This window comes from Malus sylvestris, chromosome 6 (assembly GCF_916048215.2).
Source record: "Malus sylvestris chromosome 6, drMalSylv7.2, whole genome shotgun sequence".
In the NCBI taxonomy this organism is placed as follows: domain Eukaryota; kingdom Viridiplantae; phylum Streptophyta; class Magnoliopsida; order Rosales; family Rosaceae; genus Malus; species Malus sylvestris.
Genome location: NC_062265.1, coordinates 22,994,293 through 23,015,390, shown reverse-complemented (window position 1 = coordinate 23,015,390; position 21,098 = coordinate 22,994,293). Strand labels below are relative to the sequence as shown.

The 21,098-nt window shown below is 38.1% G+C and overlaps 2 protein-coding genes across 16 annotated transcripts; one reads left to right on the top strand and one right to left on the bottom strand.

Moving 5' to 3' along the window:
• Positions 1–4,426: 4,426 nt before the first annotated feature.
• LOC126627496 (mitochondrial adenine nucleotide transporter ADNT1-like) lies at positions 4,427–8,167 on the top strand. The gene is made up of 8 exons (XM_050297075.1): positions 4,427–4,795; positions 5,437–5,485; positions 5,698–5,861; positions 5,999–6,036; positions 6,632–6,744; positions 6,837–6,950; positions 7,343–7,687; positions 7,791–8,167. Exons 1-8 carry the CDS (start codon positions 4,632–4,634, stop codon positions 7,872–7,874), a joined length of 1,071 nt encoding a protein of 356 aa, XP_050153032.1. The 5' UTR covers positions 4,427–4,631; the 3' UTR covers positions 7,875–8,167.
• A 324-nt stretch (positions 8,168–8,491) lies between these two features.
• On the bottom strand, positions 8,492–18,412 carry LOC126627493 (COP1-interactive protein 1-like). Of its 15 annotated transcripts, none has more exons than XM_050297064.1 (5): positions 18,230–18,412; positions 17,792–17,877; positions 15,985–16,145; positions 11,630–15,838; positions 8,492–10,975 (listed from the first exon to the last, which is right to left on the bottom strand). In XM_050297064.1, exons 3-5 carry the CDS (start codon positions 16,073–16,075, stop codon positions 8,727–8,729), a joined length of 6,549 nt encoding a protein of 2,182 aa, XP_050153021.1. In that variant the 5' UTR covers positions 16,076–16,145; positions 17,792–17,877; positions 18,230–18,412; the 3' UTR covers positions 8,492–8,726. The 15 variants fall into 15 exon arrangements, with proteins under 15 accessions (XP_050153021.1, XP_050153015.1, XP_050153029.1 ...); XM_050297058.1 differs by having other exon boundaries at positions 8,492–11,905; positions 12,233–15,838; XM_050297072.1 differs by having other exon boundaries at positions 8,492–12,559; positions 13,868–15,838.
• Positions 18,413–21,098: the final 2,686 nt, after the last annotated feature.

Below are 21,098 nucleotides of genomic sequence, written 5' to 3'. Positions count from 1 at the left end.
CTCACGAGCAACTTCCCAGTGGGTCACCCATCCTGATAGTGTTCTGGCCTCCTTCTCGCTTAACTTCGAAGTTCCTACGGAACCCGAAGCCAGTGAGTTCCCAAAAAGCCTCGTGCTAGGTAGGAATGGGAATTTACATTTAAGGATCACTCCCCTGGACGATGTGAGATGTCACAATAAAATAATAACGAAAAATCTAAAAAGGGAGTGGTGATGGATATGGGGCAAAATGGTAATCTCATAATTCTTGTTAATATGAAATTAAAATTAATTTAGGGCAGGGTTTCACAGTTGATGTTTTGGAATTTTCAGGCTGTTCAATTAACACAACTTTTCATTGGCGTATCTTTTTTGGGCCCAAGTTGAATTTGCTGCTACAAGACTCATTGTGCTCACATAGTTTATAGATTATTTGTTGCTACATGACTCATGCCCAGTTTGGTATTGTTTTATTCACCAAAAATCGCTTAACTTTAAAGTTAAGCAATAAAAAAATGTTTGGTAAACATAAAATATACTGCTTATTTTAAAAGTAATGACCTCTAGATAACAGGTTTTAAAAGCACCATGTAGGTTGCTTTTAAAAGCTGCTTTAATAAAAAGCCGAGTTGAGCCTTTAGAATATTTTTAATTCCTATAATAAGCTCATTAATTTTAAACAATGACATTATTTCTCCTTCTACACATTGTTTTTTCACTGTTTTTTTGTACTCACAACACTTTTAAAAATACAGTATAACAAATGTTCAACTACTTTATTTTGCATTTGATTGTTCTTAAATCACAACATAATCAATTTATTAAAAAAACTCAACAATCCTAAACTGGCCCTCATTGCTTTGGTATGAGCTGAAACATCCCACATCGCCCAGGTGAGTGATCCTTAAATGTATATTCTCATCCCTACCTAGCACGAGGCCTTTTGGGATGTCACTGGCTTCGGGTTCCGTCGGAACTCAGAAGTTAAGCGAGAAGGAGGCCAGAGCACTCCCAGGATGGGTGACCCACTGGGAAGTTGCTCGTGAGTTCCCAAAAACAAAACCGTGAGACTTTGGTAATCCCAAAGCGGACAATATCGTACTATGGTGGTGGAGCGGGCCCGGGATGTGGTCCGCCCCGGGCCGGGATGTGACATGAGCTCAGACAGAATTTGGAGGAATTATGTCGTTTGCTATTTTTAATATGAGATTTTATAATTTTAGTACAATTTTGATCTTTTGTTATTTGCTATTTTTTTTTCCTTATTTTGATTCCTAGGGTTTCTAGGTTAAGTTACACCATAAAAAGGTCAAATTGGCCTTAGGTTTGTAATCTTCAAAACATTTACTTTCGTGAAATAGTAGCAACAAATAATCTACTAATCCTCGAATTTCCAATTTTTCAAATGATTTTCTTGATTGAATGTACATTCCTCTTTTTTTTTTCTTTTCTTTTTTTTTTTTTTTTTTTTTTATGGCATGTAAAATAAGGAATTGTTATTAGTACTCCAAAAATCTCATTCTAAACTTCAAACTTTCTATATTTGGAAAGAAAAATACACTTGTAAGGAGTGTAGAATGAGATTTTTGAAATACCAATAACACTTCCCGTAAAATAACCCAATTTCTTTCCTACGTCAACTTGTGGCCTTCATGTTGTTGTCTCCTGCAAACGTGTGCGGTTTGCATTTGTTTGCCCAAGAAATGGATGAATTTCGATATCGAAATTATTTATTTGTTTCGGATATTGTCGTGCTTGAATTGAAAGCAAACTTGTGGACCAAAAACATCAATTTCAGCTTCTATCAATTTCATCTTCTAATTAATGAGATAAGATCATATGACATCGTGACCAATCCATCCTCAATAAATCATGTAAACATATTTTTTGTCAAAAAAAAAAATATGAATAAGATGAGATGGAAAATGTTTTTGAGAAATGTTGAAGGAACTCGCTAAAAATGAGTCTCTTCATGGATTTATTGTCATTAAGTGTTTTTGGCATAGATAATGCTAAAGAGATCAAAATTTTAAACCAAATTATGTGGATGTTGATGATTGAATTATTATTTAAATGTTGATTAATGCACTGGCGGAGCAATGATTTTACGTGAGGAGGGGCCTCACAATTGTTAAAAAAATAGATAGTACGTACAAGACAATATAATACATACTTGGAGTTGTGAGCTAATTAAAATTTTTTTTATAGGTGCTAAATGCTTTTTTCATGTTGAAATTAATCTTCCAATATCAAGTTAATATAGAGTAGTAAATCAAAATTTAAGAGGATTAAGAGAAATTAACCTTCCAATATCAAGTCAATAAAAATGCTAGAGACCAACTTTTTAGACCATATTTTGGAGACCAATGTGGTGGTTAATGATTTAAAGAAATAATCCAATTATTAAACGCTATATAATCATGTGATCCCAAAATATGGTTCAAGTAGATGATCTCTCTAACACCACCCCAAGTCAAGATAGAATAAATTGGGAATTTTCAAACCAAAAATGAGAAGAATGAATTGGAAACTTGGAGAACAAAATATGTCAAATTCTAAAAACTAAGTAAAAGTTACAAAGAACAGAGAGATTTACAAACCTTAATATTGTTGTGGGCTGGGAGCTTTGAGGACAAAATATTTGAAATTTCAAGAAGGTGAGGAAGAAAAGCTCAAAGTTTATTATTCTTCGGTTGGCAAAGTAAAAGAATATTATTTTGATAAAACTAAATTAGACTTTAGATTTTATAGTTTAAGAGTTATTGATTTGTTTATAAATAAGATGCTTAGTTTTAGGATGAGTGTTCTTGGGATTGAAAAGAAAAGGAGACATCTTGTTTTATTTATTGGTGAATAGAATTAGGGATTTTGTGTATACTAAAAAAGTATAATATTAATTTTACCAAAAAAAAAAAGGGAAATATAATACATATGATACTAAATATTTTGAAAAAGTAAGGGTAGGCCTAGGCCAATGCTGGCCTTGTAGTGCCTCCGCCACTGGATTAACGTATTTATTTCTTAACGACAACACATCATTTGGTTTGCAAATTCGGTCTCATTAGCATTCTCATTTTGGCACAATGTTTTATAACATTGGTACAGAAATTTACATTAAATTGTGAGGTAATAGAGAGTCAATGGAGAGTCCCACTTTTGAGAGTCCCCTTAATATTTTTCAATATTTTTTTACAAGAAACAATAGTTTGAAATTTTCAATGACCAATTAAAATAAATATAAAAGTGTCAATTGAGTATAATGATGTAGTAACTAAGAAAATAATCTCTAACCAATTTGCTAAAACAGACAATTGTTGTAAATTTCTAAACGGCTACCACATGTAAAAAAACTACAAATGTTTATTATAAGAGGAGAAACAAATACAGACCGTATTAGCACTTAAATCCTCAAATGTAAAAATGAATGTTCTTAACTGATTAAGTTACGCTCCCCTTACACGATAATCATAATTATTGATAGATGGAATTGACTTTTTTTCTTCTCTTAATTGATTTATGTGGCCATAAAGCACCAAATTGGTTGATAAAATGAACTTTTCCCCCTTAATATGATTAATTGATTACTATTCACAATCAAGCATCAAAGGAATACTAATAAATTTTAAATCTGTGGTTCATGAGAGTCGTGCCCGAGACCTTTTTTTACACTCGGAAAGAAATGTCAATAGACAATAATACTAATGTTACACTAATTTTTTATTTATGCATAAAGAAATAAAATTTACTTTCACTACTTCACTTCAACATGGAATTATTTCAATTTTAAATTACAGTGTTGCTCTGTTATTATCATTACAGTATACTATTAGTCATTTTTATTTGTAAGTAGAATATCAAATTCAACTCCTATGAATGATGAATTTGTTGGCCGGTCAATAGCATCACAAACCATACATTTTGATTTTTTTTTTCCAAATCAACTGATCAGAATCATTAATCACACTGACTACCAACAAACAAGGCATGCCCGTCTAGTAAAAACACGATGACGAGTACGATACAACTATAAACCTATTTTCTTTTGAGAAATGGTAAGGATGCTTTTTCAAAAATGAGATTCTCTGGACTTTCTTTCACCTCATGTTTTGAATACAATACTTTATTATGTTAACACAAAAATTAACATTAAACAGTAAAACGACCTAAAGTCTATAAAGAGTCTTTCACCTCATGTTTTGAACACAATACCTTATTATGATAACACGAAAATTAACATTAAACAGTAAAACGACCTAAAGTCTATAAAGAGTCATTTCTGTTTTCTAAATTCGCAACTTGCTACGAAAATAAACACCCAGCAAAAACATCAAAACCCAAAAAAAGTAAATAAAGAAAAAAAAAAAAATAGTAAAAGCAGCGTAGCAGTAGTAGTACTTTGCTGGTTATAGTGACGACGGCCGTACATATATAACCCTCAACGACCAAATCATTTTATCGTACATATATAATCGCGTTCTCGTACCCAACGGCACGCCTCCTCTCCGCAGTCCGCACACATGCGGCCGCATACTCGCCGATAAATCGCTGGGAATCTCGTCGATCGAATTGGACGCGGATTGGTCCGGGAGTCTTCCTAGGGTTCCGGCGAGCCGTTGAGATTCTCTCTCTGCGTGTGTTGTGCGTGGGGTTTAATGGCGTCGGAGGATGTGAAGAGGACGAGTGATTCCGCGGTGTCGACGATTGTGAACCTGGCCGAGGAGGCGAAGCTCGCAAGCGAAGGAGTGAAGGCGCCGACCGGCCATGTCTTGCTTAGCATCGCCAAGTCCCTCGTCGCCGGAGGAGTTGCCGGTGGAGTGTGAGTTCGGAGCGAATACTGATTTTTTTTCTATTTAATAAGTAGAAATTATAAAGTTTTTATTTTTTGTGGGTGTATACGATTGCTTTGCTTTACTCCTTTTGCTTTGGTTTGTTTTTGCGCTGAATTTGCTGTAGGTTTTTTTTTTTTTCCAAAAACTTGTGGCATGAAATTGGACTTAATGCTTGGTTGCCCGGAAATGGAAAACCTTTTTTAAATTTCATGGATTGTGGTCTTCCATGGAAGAGCAGTATTTAACAATGATGTAGTTGAATCTCAATGTTTGTTGGAAGTATATTGTAAGGAGTCGTATATGTCTTTATGTATTTCAGAACGAAAGTACTTGTAGGAAATGGATGGAACACTTGAGGAGGAAATGGGATCTTGCTGTGTGAAGATTGTATGTTTTATGATCTCTATGCTGTTTGCTTAACAGGAAGCACCCACTCCTTGTTGTCGGAGTTGCTATTTCTTTCTTGAATGGGTTTTAGATAATTGAGTGTTAAGAGCAAATAGTTTTGTGTTATGCATGAATGTAGTTGTCAATAGGCATTGTTGTTGTTGTGTTACATGCAACAAGAGTGATGTGGGTGAACTTCAAACCTTACGCTTCTCTATCTGGTATTGACTACCCGGTGCAGGTCACGAACTGCAGTTGCTCCATTGGAAAGATTAAAAATTTTGCTGCAGGTACTTATCTTATTTGCACATACGGGAAATTTGGTGATGTACCATTTGATCCTTATTCAATACTCTGTTTATGAAACCTTTATCACTGTAATTGAATGCATGTTAATCAATACTCTCTTTTTTTGGGGTATTGGGGTGGGTGGGGTTGACGAGGACCTAAGCATTTTATGTTAAGTCAACCTAAATTGGATTTGCATCTTCCATATATGCAGGTTCAAAACCCTCATAGTATTAAATACAATGGGACGATTCAGGGCTTGAAGTACATATGGAGGACTGAGGGTTTCAGAGGCTTGTTTAAAGGCAATGGAACTAATTGTGCTCGCATAGTCCCAAATTCAGCAGTCAAGTTCTTTAGCTACGAGGAAGCATCAAAGTATGCTTCTCCATGTCCCAATTTCTCCCCCCACCCCCACAATTTTTTAATATGTGTACTGATTTGTATTGGCAGCTATATTTCCTGTCAGCTGCTTTCTGATAACATTTTCACGTTTATGTACTTTGTCCAAATAGGGGTATTTTATGGTTCTACCGACAGCAAACTGGAAATGGTATGACCACCTCGTGCCTATTTCTTATGCAAAGTCAATTACCATGAAATTATTGGCGGCTTCATTTGGAATGAATCAATTCAAAGTAATTTTCACAGTTTCTAGGCAACTATGCCAGTCTTATCCTCATTGTGTAGCTTTTCAATGATAACTTGAAGGTTCTTTACTTTCAGTCTTGATAGGGGGTAGGAAGTTCATTTTATGGTTTGTGTGCTTTTAGACTATTTGGGTTATGGTATCTAATGTTAAATAGTAGTACTTTGGGAGGCAGTGTCTTATTTGTATTGATTGATGCTTGGATTATTAAACGATTCAAACCATCCCCTTTTGTGTTTTGTAGTTTTCCACCTAGAGATGCATGTAAATTAAATTTTTTGATTTCCTGGGCTGAATTCATTCAGTCTGTGTTTGTTGTCTGAGATCTGATTGCCAATGAGTTTCTTTGGTTAACTTTGAATCAGTTGTGTGCTCTCTGTGGCCAAGTTCTTCCCTCATGTAAAATGTATGTCTTATAGATCCAATTTTGGGAAAAAAATTATGAAAATTGTGGCTTTAATGGATTTCTAGAGTGATATTTGTTGTTCATCTCTTGCAGAAGATGCTCAACTCACACCTGTATTACGCCTTGGAGCTGGTGCATGTGCTGGAATTATTGCCATGTCAGCAACTTACCCAATGGACATGGTACGAGGTCGTTTGACTGTCCAGGTATAATTTAGAGATTTCTTTCTGTGATCGAAGCAATTAGTATTGCATGTTCACCTTGATGGCTTAAATTTGTTTGAACTTTATTTCTTCAGACAGACATGTCTCCTCGGCAATATAGGGGAATATATCATGCTCTCACAACCGTCTTTAGGGAAGAAGGACCCCGGGCTCTGTACAGAGGCTGGCTGCCTTCTGTCATAGGAGTTGTAAGTGAAGTGTTTGTTTATTTCTGTATTCTCTATGGTGCTAAAATAAATAGAATCCTCTATCAAATCGTTGGTTCATTCATTAACATTTCCATTGTCGTAATCTGCACTTTGATGAGTGTAGATGATGAGTTATAGTTCTGATGGGATATTTTTTTAGGGTAATATTGTGCGAGGAAAGGTTTTAGGGGTGTGATGTCCACACACCCCATTTTACTTCTCAACACCTTTTTAATTTTCGGCCGTCGGATTGGATGAATTGAAGAAGATCAACGGACAGAAATTAACAAGGGGTGTGTGAGAAGTAAAATAGGGTGTGTAGATAGCACACCCCAAGGTTTTATTCGCATTTCTGTATGAGATGTCTAAAATGTTTTCTAATCTGTTTACAGGTACCTTACGTTGGTCTCAATTTTGCTGTTTATGAATCTCTGAAAGACTGGTTGATCAAAAGTAGACCTTTTGGACTAGTCCAGGACTCTGAGTTGAGTGTACCTACGAGGCTTGCATGTGGGGCTGCTGCTGGGACTGTGGGCCAGACAGTTGCTTACCCTCTCGATGTCATCCGGAGAAGAATGCAGATGGTAGGCTGGAAGGATGCTGCTTCGGTTGTCGTTGGTGATGGAAAGAGAAGGGCATCCCTGGAATATACTGGTATGGTTGATGCATTCAGGAAAACAGTACGTCATGAGGGGTTTGGAGCACTGTACAAGGGTTTGGTCCCAAACTCTGTTAAGGTCAGTGTTTAAAGGCATATCCTGGAACCGAAATTAAAATCTTAGCGTATCTTTGCATACTTATCTTCTATCCAACCTTTACTATGCTTTTTTGTTCTTTTAGGTGGTACCTTCCATAGCAATTGCTTTTGTCACATATGAGGTAGTGAAGGATGTTCTTGGAGTTGAGATGAGGATATCTGACTAAAAGCATAGAGAACCGTGAGCCATATGTTTAACTTCTGTTCTAAATCTGGAAATGAGCGGGAATGGACTGCGTAGAAGGTAAAGTGTCAGGATTTTTTAATAATTTATAGGAGGAAGTTTAGAAGCAGACGTATAGCCCAGGTTGATAGTCCTTCCCGTCCATCTTATACACATATCTGTCTTCATCCGAACGACTATAGCTTTTAGCTTTCCTATTCATATGCTTTGGCATTGTGACAATAAGTATTATCTTTCAAGGAAATTATGCATTACAATGGATTGATTTCTACAGAATACGAGTAATTTTGCTCAGTTCTATTTATTGTCCATTTGCCTTCCGTATACTGCGGGCATTTTTGAGCGAATCAGTTGGCAAACTAAAAGTGACGCTGTACAACACGTGGATTCGCCAAAACAGCAGTTTTGCAAGGAATGAGTTGAACTTTTGCACTTTGAGATTTATTTTCTTCAAAGTGTTTGGTACCGTTACCTCTTGAAGTTCGAATATTTTGTGCCAATCTTTGAATATTACATTTACAGATAACGTGATTGTATGTGTTGATGGATTCGAAAAATCTTATTTTTCGTCTAAACCAGTGACATTCGACGCAAATGAGGTTAACAAAGAACCATCTGCATTTTATAAATGCCTGCATTCAATGGACGAGAACAAAAGCAAAATTTACAAGCAAACTCGTGCATATACGTTTCAAGCTCTACCTAAAATGCTTTATAAACACTAGCCTTCAAAAGAAACACAAAAAATGGAATCAATAAAAACAATTCATGATGCAAAGGGACTAAAAACTGTCATATTGCAATCAAAGGAAAAAAATATATATATATATATTTATCAAGGACGAGATGTCGAAGCCCTCGTCTGGCCTCTTGCAGGAGTTGTCTTCGAGAGAATTTCCTTGAGATGATCGTACCGGCTTTGGTGATACTCGATCCAAATGCACAACTGTCTTATGGCTTCCCTCTTCTCCTCTCCTAATCCCAGCATTCCCTCTGTTTTCTCCTCCACCACCTTCTCCAAGTCCGCCGCTTTCTTCTCAAGTTGGCTCATGGCCTTGATCAGACTCCCCTTCTCCACTTCTTCCTTGCTTGCCTTTGCCCGCATCCTCTTGACCTGCTCTCCAAGCACCAATGCTTCTTCTTTCTTATCTCGCAGTTGTTCAATTAGGTCCCCCACCTCCCTCTTCAACGTCTCTCTTTCACTCCTTGTTTCTGCAACCCAATTCTTTGCAACGTGAAGCTCCTGTGATGTTTCCAGAATGCACGTCTCATACTCTGCACAGTTGTCCATAAATTTTTTTATCATGGATTCCATTCCGCTGAAAGAACTGTTCACATTTTCTGCAACAAGTGTGATGTTTCTTTGATAGGCTTCGTTGTTTGCAGAGATTATATCAGACAATCTAGCAATCCTGTCTTCAAGTGCTCTCTGTTCTTCCAGGAATTTCAGTTCTGCCTTTCTGAAGCTCTCCTCTTTCTCAGTCAATACCTGCTCTGTAACCCGGAGCTTCTGGTTTGACAGGCGGAGCTTAACTTCAACATTACGGGAGTTTTCAACCAAAGAACTAAGCTCGTACCCTTTTTCTTCAAGATCTCGTTTCAGATATTCAGCCTCTTGCTCCAAATCAGCTATTGTCTCATCTTTGGATTCAATTTTCTTACTGAAATCTTCCGCCATTTGCTCGATTTTCCTTTCTGCAGCGTCTTGGTTGACCTTACTGTCCTGGATATGACTCTCCAGCTGCATATATTCATCTTTTAACTTGCCATATGTCTCCTCGTGTTCATTCAGCAGTCTCTGATGATCAGCAATCTTGCTCTCTAACTCAACCTTTTCATTTTCCAATTGCGTCAGGCTCTGTGAAAGTTCTTGTTTCTCCCTCTCAAACTGCAACTCCATCTGGTTCTTCTCAGCCTGCAATAAATCCAAATCCTGTTGTAGATTAGTAACCTGTGATACAAAGGCTGTTATTTGAGCAGAAGTGTCATTCACTGCACTGTCATGTTTCTCCTGGAGGGAAGAAAACTCGGCCTCTTTTTCTGTTAGTCTCCTCTCAAATTCAACAATTTGATCCCTTAGCTCAACAATTTCCACTCTCAACTGATCACTCTCGAGGCATTTTGTTCTTATCTCCTCTTCGAGTTCACTTTTGTGGTTGTGTATTGAGTCCACCTTTATCTCAATCTCTCTCTTTTCTGCCGTCAAACTCTCTTTCTCTTCCACAACCCTCTCATGATCCGTTATCTTGTTTGTTATTTCTTCTTTCAGATTCTGTATCTGTATCAAGAATTCAGAAACTTCTTGAGTTTTGTTCTCAAGCTGCACTTGCAATTCAGTTTTCCCGCTCTGCATTGACAACAATTCCTGCTGCAACACATTTACTTGTTCCATTAATCCCTTGACCTGGGTCGATGCTTCATCACCTTTGGATACTATAAGTTCCTCCAACTCAACTTTCTGGGCACGCAAAGAATCTACCTCAGCTAGCAGATTATTGATCTGTGCGGACAAATCTGCTATTCTGGATGACGATTCATGATTGCTGTCCTCAAGTTTCTTTGTGAGAGCAGAAAGTTCAGCTTCTCTGTCTTTCAAAGTCGATTCAAGTTCTGAAATTCGGGCTTGCAGTCCCGCATTTTCCTCTCCCAGTTGTTTTGCTACAGTTTCTTTGCTCTCGATCTCTACTTCCAAACCACTCTTCTCATGTCGCAAAGATTCCAGCTCCAGTGCTAGCCCTGTAACTTCTGAGTCAAATCCTTTTATTTTATCCAGTGTTTCAATCTCATGCAGATTGTGCATCTCAGACAGAGTTGAGTATTCCTTTTCCCTCTGACCCAGTTTCTCTTGTAGCTGACCATATTCATTGCTGCTGTCCTCAAGTTTCTTCGTCAGAGCAGAAAGTTCAGCTTCTCTCTCATTTGATATTGATTCAAGTTCTGAAATTCGGGCTTGCAATCCCACATTCTCTTCTGCTAGTTGTTTCACTTGAGTTTCTTTCTTCTCAATCTCAACTTCTATATCTTCTTTCTGACCTCGCAAGGATTCCAGCTCCAGTTCCAGCCCTGCCACAGCAGCCTCTAAACCTGTAATTTGAGCCAACGTTTTACTCTTATGCAGCTCATGCATCTCAGCCAGAGTTGAGTGTTCCACTTCCATCTGACCCAGTTTCTCCTGTAGCTGACCATATTCGTTACTGCTGTCCTCAAATTTCTTTGCCAGGGAAGAAAATTCGGCTTCTCTCTCATTTGATATTGATTCAAGTTGTGAAATTCGGGCTTGCAGTCCCGCATTCTCTTCTGCTAGTTGTTTCACTTGAGTTTCTTTGTTCTCAATCTCAACTTCGATATCTGTTTTCTGACCTCGCAAAGATTCCAGCTCCAGTACCAGCCCTGCCACAGCAGCCTCTAATCCCGTAATTTGAGCCAATGTTTTACTCTTATGCAGCTCATGCATCTCAGACAGAGCTGAGTATTCCACTTCCCTCTGACCCAATTTCTCCTTCAGCTGAATAGATTCACTATTGATCTCCTCAAGTTTTTTGGTGAGAGCAGAAAGTTCAGCTTCTCTCTCATTTGATATTGATACAAGTTCTGAAGTTTGGGCTTGCAATCCCGCATTCTCTTCGGCTAGTTGTTTCACTTGAGTTTCTTTCTTCTCAATCTCAACTTCTATATCTTTTTTCTGATCTCGCAAAGATTCCAGCTCCAGTTCCAGCCCTGCCACAGCAGCCTCTAAACCTGTAATTTGAGCCAAAGTTTTACTCTTATGCAGCTCATGCATCTCAGACAGAGTTGAGTGTTCCACTTCCCTCTGACCCAGTTTTTCCTGTAGCCGACCATATTCATTACTGCTGTCCTCAAATTTCTTCGCCAGGGAAGAAAATTCGGCTTCTCTCTCATTTGATATTGATTCAAGTTCTGAAATTCGGGCTTGCAGTCCCACATTCTCTTCTGCTAGTTGTTTTACTTGAGTTTCTTTGTTCTCAATCTCAACATCTATATCTTCTTTCTGACCTCGCAAAGATCTCAGCTCCAGTTCCAGCCCTGCCACAGCAGCCTCTAATCCCAGGATTTGAGCCGATGTTTTACTCTCATGCAGCTCATGCTTCTCAGACAGAGCTGAGTATTCCTTTTCCTTCTGATCCAATTGCTCCTTCAGCTGAATAGATTCACTATTGATCTCCTCAAGTTTTTTGGTGAGAGCAGAACGTTCAGCTTCTCTCTCATTTGATATTGATACAAGTTCTGAAGTTTGGGCTTGCAATCCCGCATTCTCTTCGGCTAGTTGTTTCACTTGAGTTTCTTTCTTCTCAATCTCAACTTCTACATCTTTTTTCTGACCTCTCAAAGATTCCAGCTCCAGTTCCAGCCCTGCCACAGCAGCCTCTAAACCTGTAATTTGAGCCAAAGTTTTACTCTTATGCAGCTCATGCATCTCAGACAGAGTTGAGTGTTCTACTTCCCTCTGACCCAGTTTTTCCTGCAGCTGACCATATTCATTACTGCTGTCCTCAAATTTCTTCGCCAGGGAAGAAAATTCGGCTTCTCTCTCATTTGATATTGATTCAAGTTGTGAAATTCGGGCTTGCAGTCCCACATTCTCTTCTGCTAGTTGTTTCACTTGAGTTTCTTTGTTCTCAATCTCAACATCTATATCTTCTTTCTGACCTCGCAAAGATCTCAGCTCCAGTTCCAGCCCTGCCACAGCAGCCTCTAATCCCAGGATTTGAGCTGATGTTTTACTCTCATGCAGCTCATGCTTCTCAGACAGAGCTGAGTATTCCTTTTCCTTCTGATCCAATTGTTCCTTCAGCTGAATAGATTCACTATTGATCTCCTCAAGTTTTTTGGTGAGAGCAGAACGTTCAGCTTCTCTCTCATTTGATACTGATACAAGTTCTGAAGTTTGGGCTTGCAATCCCGCATTCTCTTCGGCTAGTTGTTTCACTTGAGTTTCTTTCTTCTCAATCTCAACTTCTATATCTTTTTTCTGACCTCTCAAAGATTCCAGCTCCAGTTCCAGCCCTGCCACAGCAGCCTCTAAACCTGTAATTTGAGCCAAAGTTTTACTCTTATGCAGCTCATGCATCTCAGACAGAGTTGAGTGTTCCACTTCCCTCTGACCCAGTTTTTCCTGCAGCCGACCATATTCATTACTGCTGTCCTCAAATTTCTTCGCCAGGGAAGAAAATTCGGCATCTCTCTCATTTGATATTGATTCAAGTTCTGAAATTCGGGCTTGCAGTCCCACATTCTCTTCTGCTAGTTGTTTCACTTGAGTTTCTTTGTTCTCAATCTCAACATCTATATCTTCTTTCTGACCTCGCAAAGATCTCAGCTCCAGTTCCAGCCCTGCCACAGCAGCCTCTAATCCCAGGATTTGAGCCGATGTTTTACTCTCATGCAGCTCATGCTTCTCAGACAGAGCTGAGTATTCCTTTTCCTTCTGATCCAATTGCTCCTTCAGCTGAATAGATTCACTATTGATCTCCTCAAGTTTTTTGGTGAGAGCAGAACGTTCAGCTTCTCTCTCATTTGATATTGATACAAGTTCTGAAGTTTGGGCTTGCAATCCCGCATTCTCTTCGGCTAGTTGTTTCACTTGAGTTTCTTTCTTCTCAATCTCAACTTCTATATCTTTTTTCTGACCTCTCAAAGATTCCAGCTCCAGTTCCAGCCCTGCCACAGCAGCCTCTAAACCTGTAATTTGAGCCAAAGTTTTACTCTTATGCAGCTCATGCATCTCAGACAGAGTTGAGTGTTCCACTTCCCTCTGACCCAGTTTTTCCTGCAGCCGACCATATTCATTACTGCTGTCCTCGAATTTCTTCGCCAGGGAAGAAAATTCGGCTTCTCTCTCATTTGATATTGATTCAAGTTGTGAAATTCGGGCTTGCAGTCCCACATTCTCTTCTGCTAGTTGTTTCACTTGAGTTTCTTTGTTCTCAATCTCAACATCTATATCTTCTTTCTGACCTCGCAAAGATCTTAGCTCCAGTTCCAGCCCTGCCACAGCAGCCTCTAATCCCAGGATTTGAGCCGATGTTTTACTCTCATGCAGCTCATGCTTCTCAGACAGAGCTGAGTATTCCTTTTCCTTCTGATCCAATTGCTCCTTCAGCTGAATGGATTCACTATTGATCTCCTCAAGTTTTTTGGTGAGAGCAGAAAGTTCAGCTTCTCTCTCATTTGATATTGATTCAAGTTCTGAAGTTTGGGCTTGCAATCCCGCATTCTCTTCGGCTAGTTGTTTCACTTGAGTTTCTTTCTTCTCAATCTCAACTTCTATATCTTTTTTCTGACCTCGCAAGGATTCCAGCTCAAGTTCCAGCCCTGCCACAGCAGCCTCTAAACCTGTAATTTGAGCCAACGTTTTACTCTTATGCAGCTCATGCATCTCAGACAGAGTTGAGTGTTCCACTTCCCTCTGACCCAGTTTCTCCTGTAGTTGACCATATTCATTACTGCTGTCCTCAAATTTCTTTGCCAGGGAAGAAAATTCGGCTTCTCTCTCATTTGATATTGATTCAAGTTGTGAAATTCGGGCTTGCAGTCCCGCATTCTCTTCTGCTAGTTGTTTCACTTGAGTTTCTTTGTTCTCAATCTCAACTTCTATATCTGTTTTCTGACCTCGCAAAGATTCCAGCTCCAGTTCCAGCCCTGCCACAGCAGCCTCTAATCCCGTAATTTGAGCCAATGTTTTACTCTTATGCAGCTCATGCATCTCAGACAGAGCTGAGTATTCCACTTCCCTCTGACCCAATTTCTCCTTCAGCTGAATAGATTCACTTTTGTAATCTTCAAGGTTTTTCTCGAGAGCAGAAAGTTCTGCTGCTTTCTCATTTGATATTGACTCAACTTCTGAAATTTGGACTTGCAGTCCTGCACTCACCTCTCCCAGTTGTTTTACTTCAGCTTCTGTGCTCTCAATCTTCACTTCCATATCTCTTTTCTGAGCTCGCAAAGATTCCAGCTCCAGTTCCAGCCCTGTCACAGCAGCCTGTAATTCCATAATTTGAGCCAATGTTTCCTTCTCATGCAGCTCATGCATCTCAGACAGAGCCGAATATTCCACTTCCCTCTGACCCAATTTCTCCCTTAGCTGACTAGATTCAGTTGTTTCTTCCTCCTTGGCTTTCAGATTGTGGCTTAAATCTGATACCTGCTCTTCTGCAGATTGCAGCTTCTGCTTTATATGGATGACTTCCCCTCGAACAGATTCTAGTTCTTGCTCAAGGGTTACTTTTTCATCTTTCAGCCGATCAATCACGGTTCTTAATTCCGCTGTAATAGTCTCTCCATCTTCAATCGTTCTCAGAGCAGTCTCTTTCTCCTTAATCAAGTTATCTTTCTCTCCTTCCACAACTTCCACTTTTTGAATCAATTCAGCTTCTATCTTTCCACCAGCTTCCAGTTTTTGTTTTAGCTCACCATTCTCGGCCAAAAGTAGTGATTTTTCAGCATCTAACCTTTCAGCTGCAGTCTTCAAGTCAATAACAACACTCTCCTTTTCTTCTATCTTGGCCAAAGCCGCCGCACATTCTGAGCTTAAAGCTTCCTTCTCTTCACTTGTAGCAGTCAATCTCCTCTTCAGGTCAGCAACTTCTTGATGTGCCAATTCAAGTTCCTGCTTGGTCCCATCAGTTATTTTCTGAAAGTCACTTTCCATCACTCCATTTTTACGGCTTTTTTCATTTGAAGAATGATCGGAATCTGAGTCTGAACTTGATGAAGAGCTGTTGTCCTTTTCTTGTTTGCTCCAAACTTTTTCCTTCAGCGCTCCAGTTAGTTGATCATATTGTGCATACAGTGATTGGTAATCCTTGTGGAAATCCTGAATTAGCTCAGCGAGAGGTTCCACTTTGGAGTTCTCTACTGGGATGTCATCTTTTTTAAGCTCTTCATTTTTTAGAAGCTTCAATATTTTATTCACCTTCTCCTCAATACCTGCAGTAAAAATAGAAAACTTCTTTAAATTTCCATTTCATCGATCCACCGAAATATGTAATCATAGTGAAGTTTATCCCAGTTGCATTGTATAGTGCTGCAATGCCATCTCAAAGCCTAATGCAGAATTTTACAGGAAAATTTACCTATTTTAGTTCCTTTCAGCTCTTCATGCTTCTGTGAATTGATGTGACTTCCAAATAAGGACTTAATTTCCCTCATGCGGTGCTTTGGCATCGCTTCAATTTCTATGCTTCCCCAGTAGATGTGAGTTATGAAGAGGTTGTATCCATCTCCAGCTCAAAGCCTGAAACACAAAAATTCTCCCCTTTTAAATCATTGTAGAAGCATAAGGTGTAAGTAGATAAGGTCAAGTGCTAAAAGCATTCAGAAGAGGGTTACATCGACAATTTACCTTTAACACTACTGGTCATTAACTTTGTTTATTCATGTCAATGTCATGAGGTTTGTGTATGTTTACCCAGGTATGGACTTCTTACTCATTTTTTATCCTCACTCCACTCTGATAAAACTATCATAAGAAAAGCAATAGATTATACATTCTAGTTTAGTTGTTCAGTTCACAGGAGAAAGACTTGGGTGAAACAGGATTCACAACAACCCGTTCTTTGGAAGTCTCTCTCCGTTGTCTCATCTTTAAGGTGCAATAAATAATAGACCAATGTAACTGTCCATGAATCAATATGTGGAAACTAGCATGGTCCTTGCCATAGCTACTTTAGGAAGCATGTACAAAGCTAAACCAAGAGCTCTACCTACTACAGTTTTCTAACCAACCAACCGAATCTGAATCCATTTTAGACTGATTTTCAATCCTCCGTAGTTTTTTTATACAAAGATATATTTACACTACGGGGGTGGAGCAATAAATTGGTTGCGAACACGCCATTCCCGTGATTCAAACCTAAAACCTTTCACTTACAAGTAAAGAGGAATATTACTAAACTATAGTATTAAGTAGCCAATCCTCCATAGCATCACAAAAAAATAATTTTTTTTTCTTTCTAAACAGTGTTTCCCAGAATCTACCCATCACCCTATCCACCGTTGCCACTGAACTAGTCTGGTGGCTAAAAAACAAAAAAAAAAATTTAGTTGCATCATTCTATTCTTTTCCTTTGTAAAATTTTCATTTTCAAACAAATGGTAGGTATAACCGTACAAGCCACATGCATCCGCCACCTTTTTTTTTTTTTTTTGGTCAAACATGCATCCGAACACCTTCCTATCTTCTAAATTTGAGTAAATCTCGGAAGATTGTCTTTCAAGACCACACAATAGTTCACCTAATTAATACATTTAGGTATTACAGTAAATTATTAACTACTCCTTAAATTTGTTTCAATTTGAAACCCCCAATTATTTTTGCTTACACCAACATGGAATTCTTTTTTTTTTTTATTATTCGAGCAACATTTTAAGTAATAATTCTAATATTCAAACCACGTAAGAAAAACTGTTCCAACTTGAGTGAAGAGGGCGAGTGCAATAATCTCTAAAGAATTAGAAACTAAAAAAACAAAAATAAAAAACATGGCTACTTTAGAAAAATTTTGAGTGAATCCAAATTAGTAAAAGTCCAAATTTTGATGCCACGTCAGCTTTTTAGAAAAGCGGAATCCCTACAAAGCCGATTTGGGATCCAGTATAGACAGCCAACATGCATACCTTGAAAAAAAAATGAGCTGTTCGCCGTGTGTACACAAAAATAAAATTCGAAAAATGAGCTGTTTCTTTTTGTTTATTTCCTTCCATTTAACTAAATGCCAGGTAATTGTCAACAAATGCTCGAATATATAAAAAGTAGCCAAAACCATATCATTACTTTCTGTATTCCGTATCTGCCCTTTTAAAAATTACTAAATTACGTAATTGCCACTTTAAACCTGTAACTCCGGCTGACAGTCAAATATAGGAAGAAAAGATATTTACCTTAATACTCTTTTGCTTCCTCTTCAAGTCGTCTTGATGAAGCTTCGTCGGGAATTGCTGACCTCAAAATCTTAGCAACCACCCCGCTGTAAGAAAATAATCAAATAAATAAATCACAACAGTTATGAACAAAGCGAGTGAAAATTTTAGGCAAACAGAAGAAAAATAATTAATCAATTTTTAAATCAAATTTCAATTCCAGAACTCGGCTGATCCGATTTCAGATTGTCGTTAACAAAAATCGAGAGATATAAATCGAGCAACTGAAGAATTTACAGAATGAAGAGAAAGCGAAATCGAGCATGCAAAGCTATGGCGGAGAAGAAGAAGTTTGATCCGACTCCGATCAAGAAGTTCAAGAAAACCAGTGACGAAAATTCTACTGAAAAAAAAAAACAGAGACTTCAATTCCGAGAAGAAAACAGAGTCGATGATCACCTGAAGCCGAAAGGTCAGAGCCGATTCTCGACCGGTGATCGAGCAGAGAGAAGCTTCCAGCCTTCCAGTCCTCCGATTGACGAGAGAGAGGGGGGGAGGAGAGAGAGAGAGGCTTATGAAAAATGAAAAATCGAAAAAATAAAATGAAAGGGAAAAAGAGATTTTGTTTTTATTAGAGGCGCTCAAAGTGACAGTACGCCATTTGTCGCTTCAAATATCCGAAGGTGCGGAATCTTGGAGCTTCTGGTGCGTAATTGCCCTTGTCTTTGAAGCTATATTACACTAGTGCCATTCTTCCTGGCGTTGATGCGAATGACTAGCTCGGAAAAGAATCACAGTTACCCGCTGCGTTCCGTCTAATAAAATGGACTTGGATTGTCTGCCGTCCTAGTTGTGGTGCCGATCCATGCCCTCCTATTTTGTGCGGTCACGATTAAGCCACTTCAATATTTTATATTTTTATTATTTTTTGTCTTATTATCTTATTAAAAAATTAATATAAAATATTGACGTGGCTTAACCGTGATCGCACAAAATAGAAGTGCTGGAAAGGCACCATAACTAAGAGGGCAGACAATCCAAGTCCTAATAAAATTATGTCATGTCAAAAAATGATATAAATATGCATTATTAAAGAGTTGTGATATCACACGTTTTTTTTTTTTTTGATGTGCTATCCACATATTTTATTTTATTTCTCACACATCCTTGATAATTTATATCCGTTGATCTTCTTCAATTCATTCGATCCGACGGCCGAAAATTCAAAAGGTGTGTGAGAAGTAAAATGGGGTGTGTGGATATCACATCCTTTTTTTTTGGCTTCTCGCACATTTTTTTTAATTTTTGATCGTCGAATTTAATGAATTTAAGAAAATCAAATGATAAAAATTAATAAGAAGTGTGTAAGAAGTAAAATGAGATGTATGAATAGCACATCTCTTATTAAAATGAAACATCACATGATCATTGGTCCATCAACTTTATAAGTCATTACGTATAAGTCATTTTTGAGTAAATTGTAGTAATGGTTCATCAACTTTAACCAAATTAAAGCAAGGGTCCCTCAACTAAAAATTCATTATCATTGGTCCATCAACTCATCAAAACATATAATAGTTATTTTCGTCAACTCCGTCAGAATTTTTTCAAAATGAGTTATATTGAAAATAAGGTTCTAAAAGACGTTAGGCGCTAATCGAGCTGCGAGCTAAGGCCTAGCACCTAGACGGCTAGACGGGGCCTAGGCGGGCACCTAGGTGAACTAGGCAGATTTAAGTAAATCTATTATATTTCATGTAAATAAGTGTCTGTTTATAATTAAAATATATATAATTTCATTGTAAACTACAAAATAATGATATATATTATGAAGTATTGAAACATAATGAAAACGTGAAAAACAAGCCTATAATATATGTTTATTTAAGTATTCAACAAGTCTCTTACAATTAAAAAAATATAATTCAAAATAAAAATTATCTATTTTCTGTCTAAGTGAGTTGCAACCAAGGCTGATACCTAGGCGGGCGCCCCAATAGGTTTAGACGTCCTTTTTAATTTTCAAATGCCTAGGCATTAATTGGGACGGTGACCAGCCACCTAGCGCCTAGACGAGGATTTTTAGAACAGTTATGATCATTGCTTCAATTGGGTTAAAGCTTATGGACCATTTCTCCAGTTGGACTAAAGTTAATGGGTCATTAATACAATTTTTCTTATTTGATTTTCTATATTTGCCCCTTGATTCAACCTCACGTATATGACACGTTACTCATTTTGACGGAAGTTCTAACAAAGTTGACGAAAAAGATCATAGCTGCATATTTTAATGAGTTAAGGAATCAATAGTAATGAATTTTTAGTTAAATAACCATTACTCTAATTAAATTAAAATTGATGAACTATTACTATAATTTACTCGTTATTTTTTATTATCATGTATCCGTTACATGTAAGCTCGGCATTGAGACAGTTGCCAGCCAAGTTCTCATCCGAGTACGGTCAAATTTTGGGGCGTCAAAGGTGATTGTGCCGTGAGCTTTGGTCGGAAATTATTGCGTACTTGATGGCCCATGAGGTCTCGCCACATCAGTCATATTCCCGCGCAGGTTCGCTCGTTGTTGTTTTCGCTGTCCCACTCGCTTCCATGTGGGCTTTGGGAATTTCGTCGGCGGTAATAATTGCCGGATATGGAGGATGAAGTGGGCTTCCTCTGCTTTTGGGCAACGATCGAAACGGACAGTTAGGGATAAGCAACAATTTGTGAGGCGTGGTAGTGGTACTAAATGTGGTCTGTGTACAGTAGGGTTTGATGGTCCTGCATCACTTCTATTATGATTGGTAGGATTAATAGTAGTTCTATTGAACAAGACGGATCTCCATTTTGGGGAAAAAATAACAGACGTGATCGTAGTTATATTAGCTATAACATGAAATGGAGGATGAAGTGGGCTTGTTGTGCTTTTGGACCATGATCCAAACAGACAGTTTGAGATAGCAACAATTGATGGCAGGTTTGAATTTGCTATTTCCAACCTTATCCTCATCGGATTAAATGGGACGGATCTCGATTTTGTCAAGAGGTTGTAATCATATTGGCTAGAGTACATGTATTTATTTTATGCATCGAGATCAAATCTCGCTTTTAAAAGTTTAGACTAGTTTAAAAATAGAAGATCATTTCTATATAAAAAACGATTAGATGGGTTGTTGGATAACTATTTCGTTTTTACTTTTCTAAAAAATACTTCAGTTAAAAAAATAAAAAATAAAAAAAGCTGGATACCAAAAAGTGAAAACTCAAGGCCAAATTGTGTGTGACGGAAAGGGCACAGGGCCACAGGGGAAAAGAGAAGGGAGAAGAAAA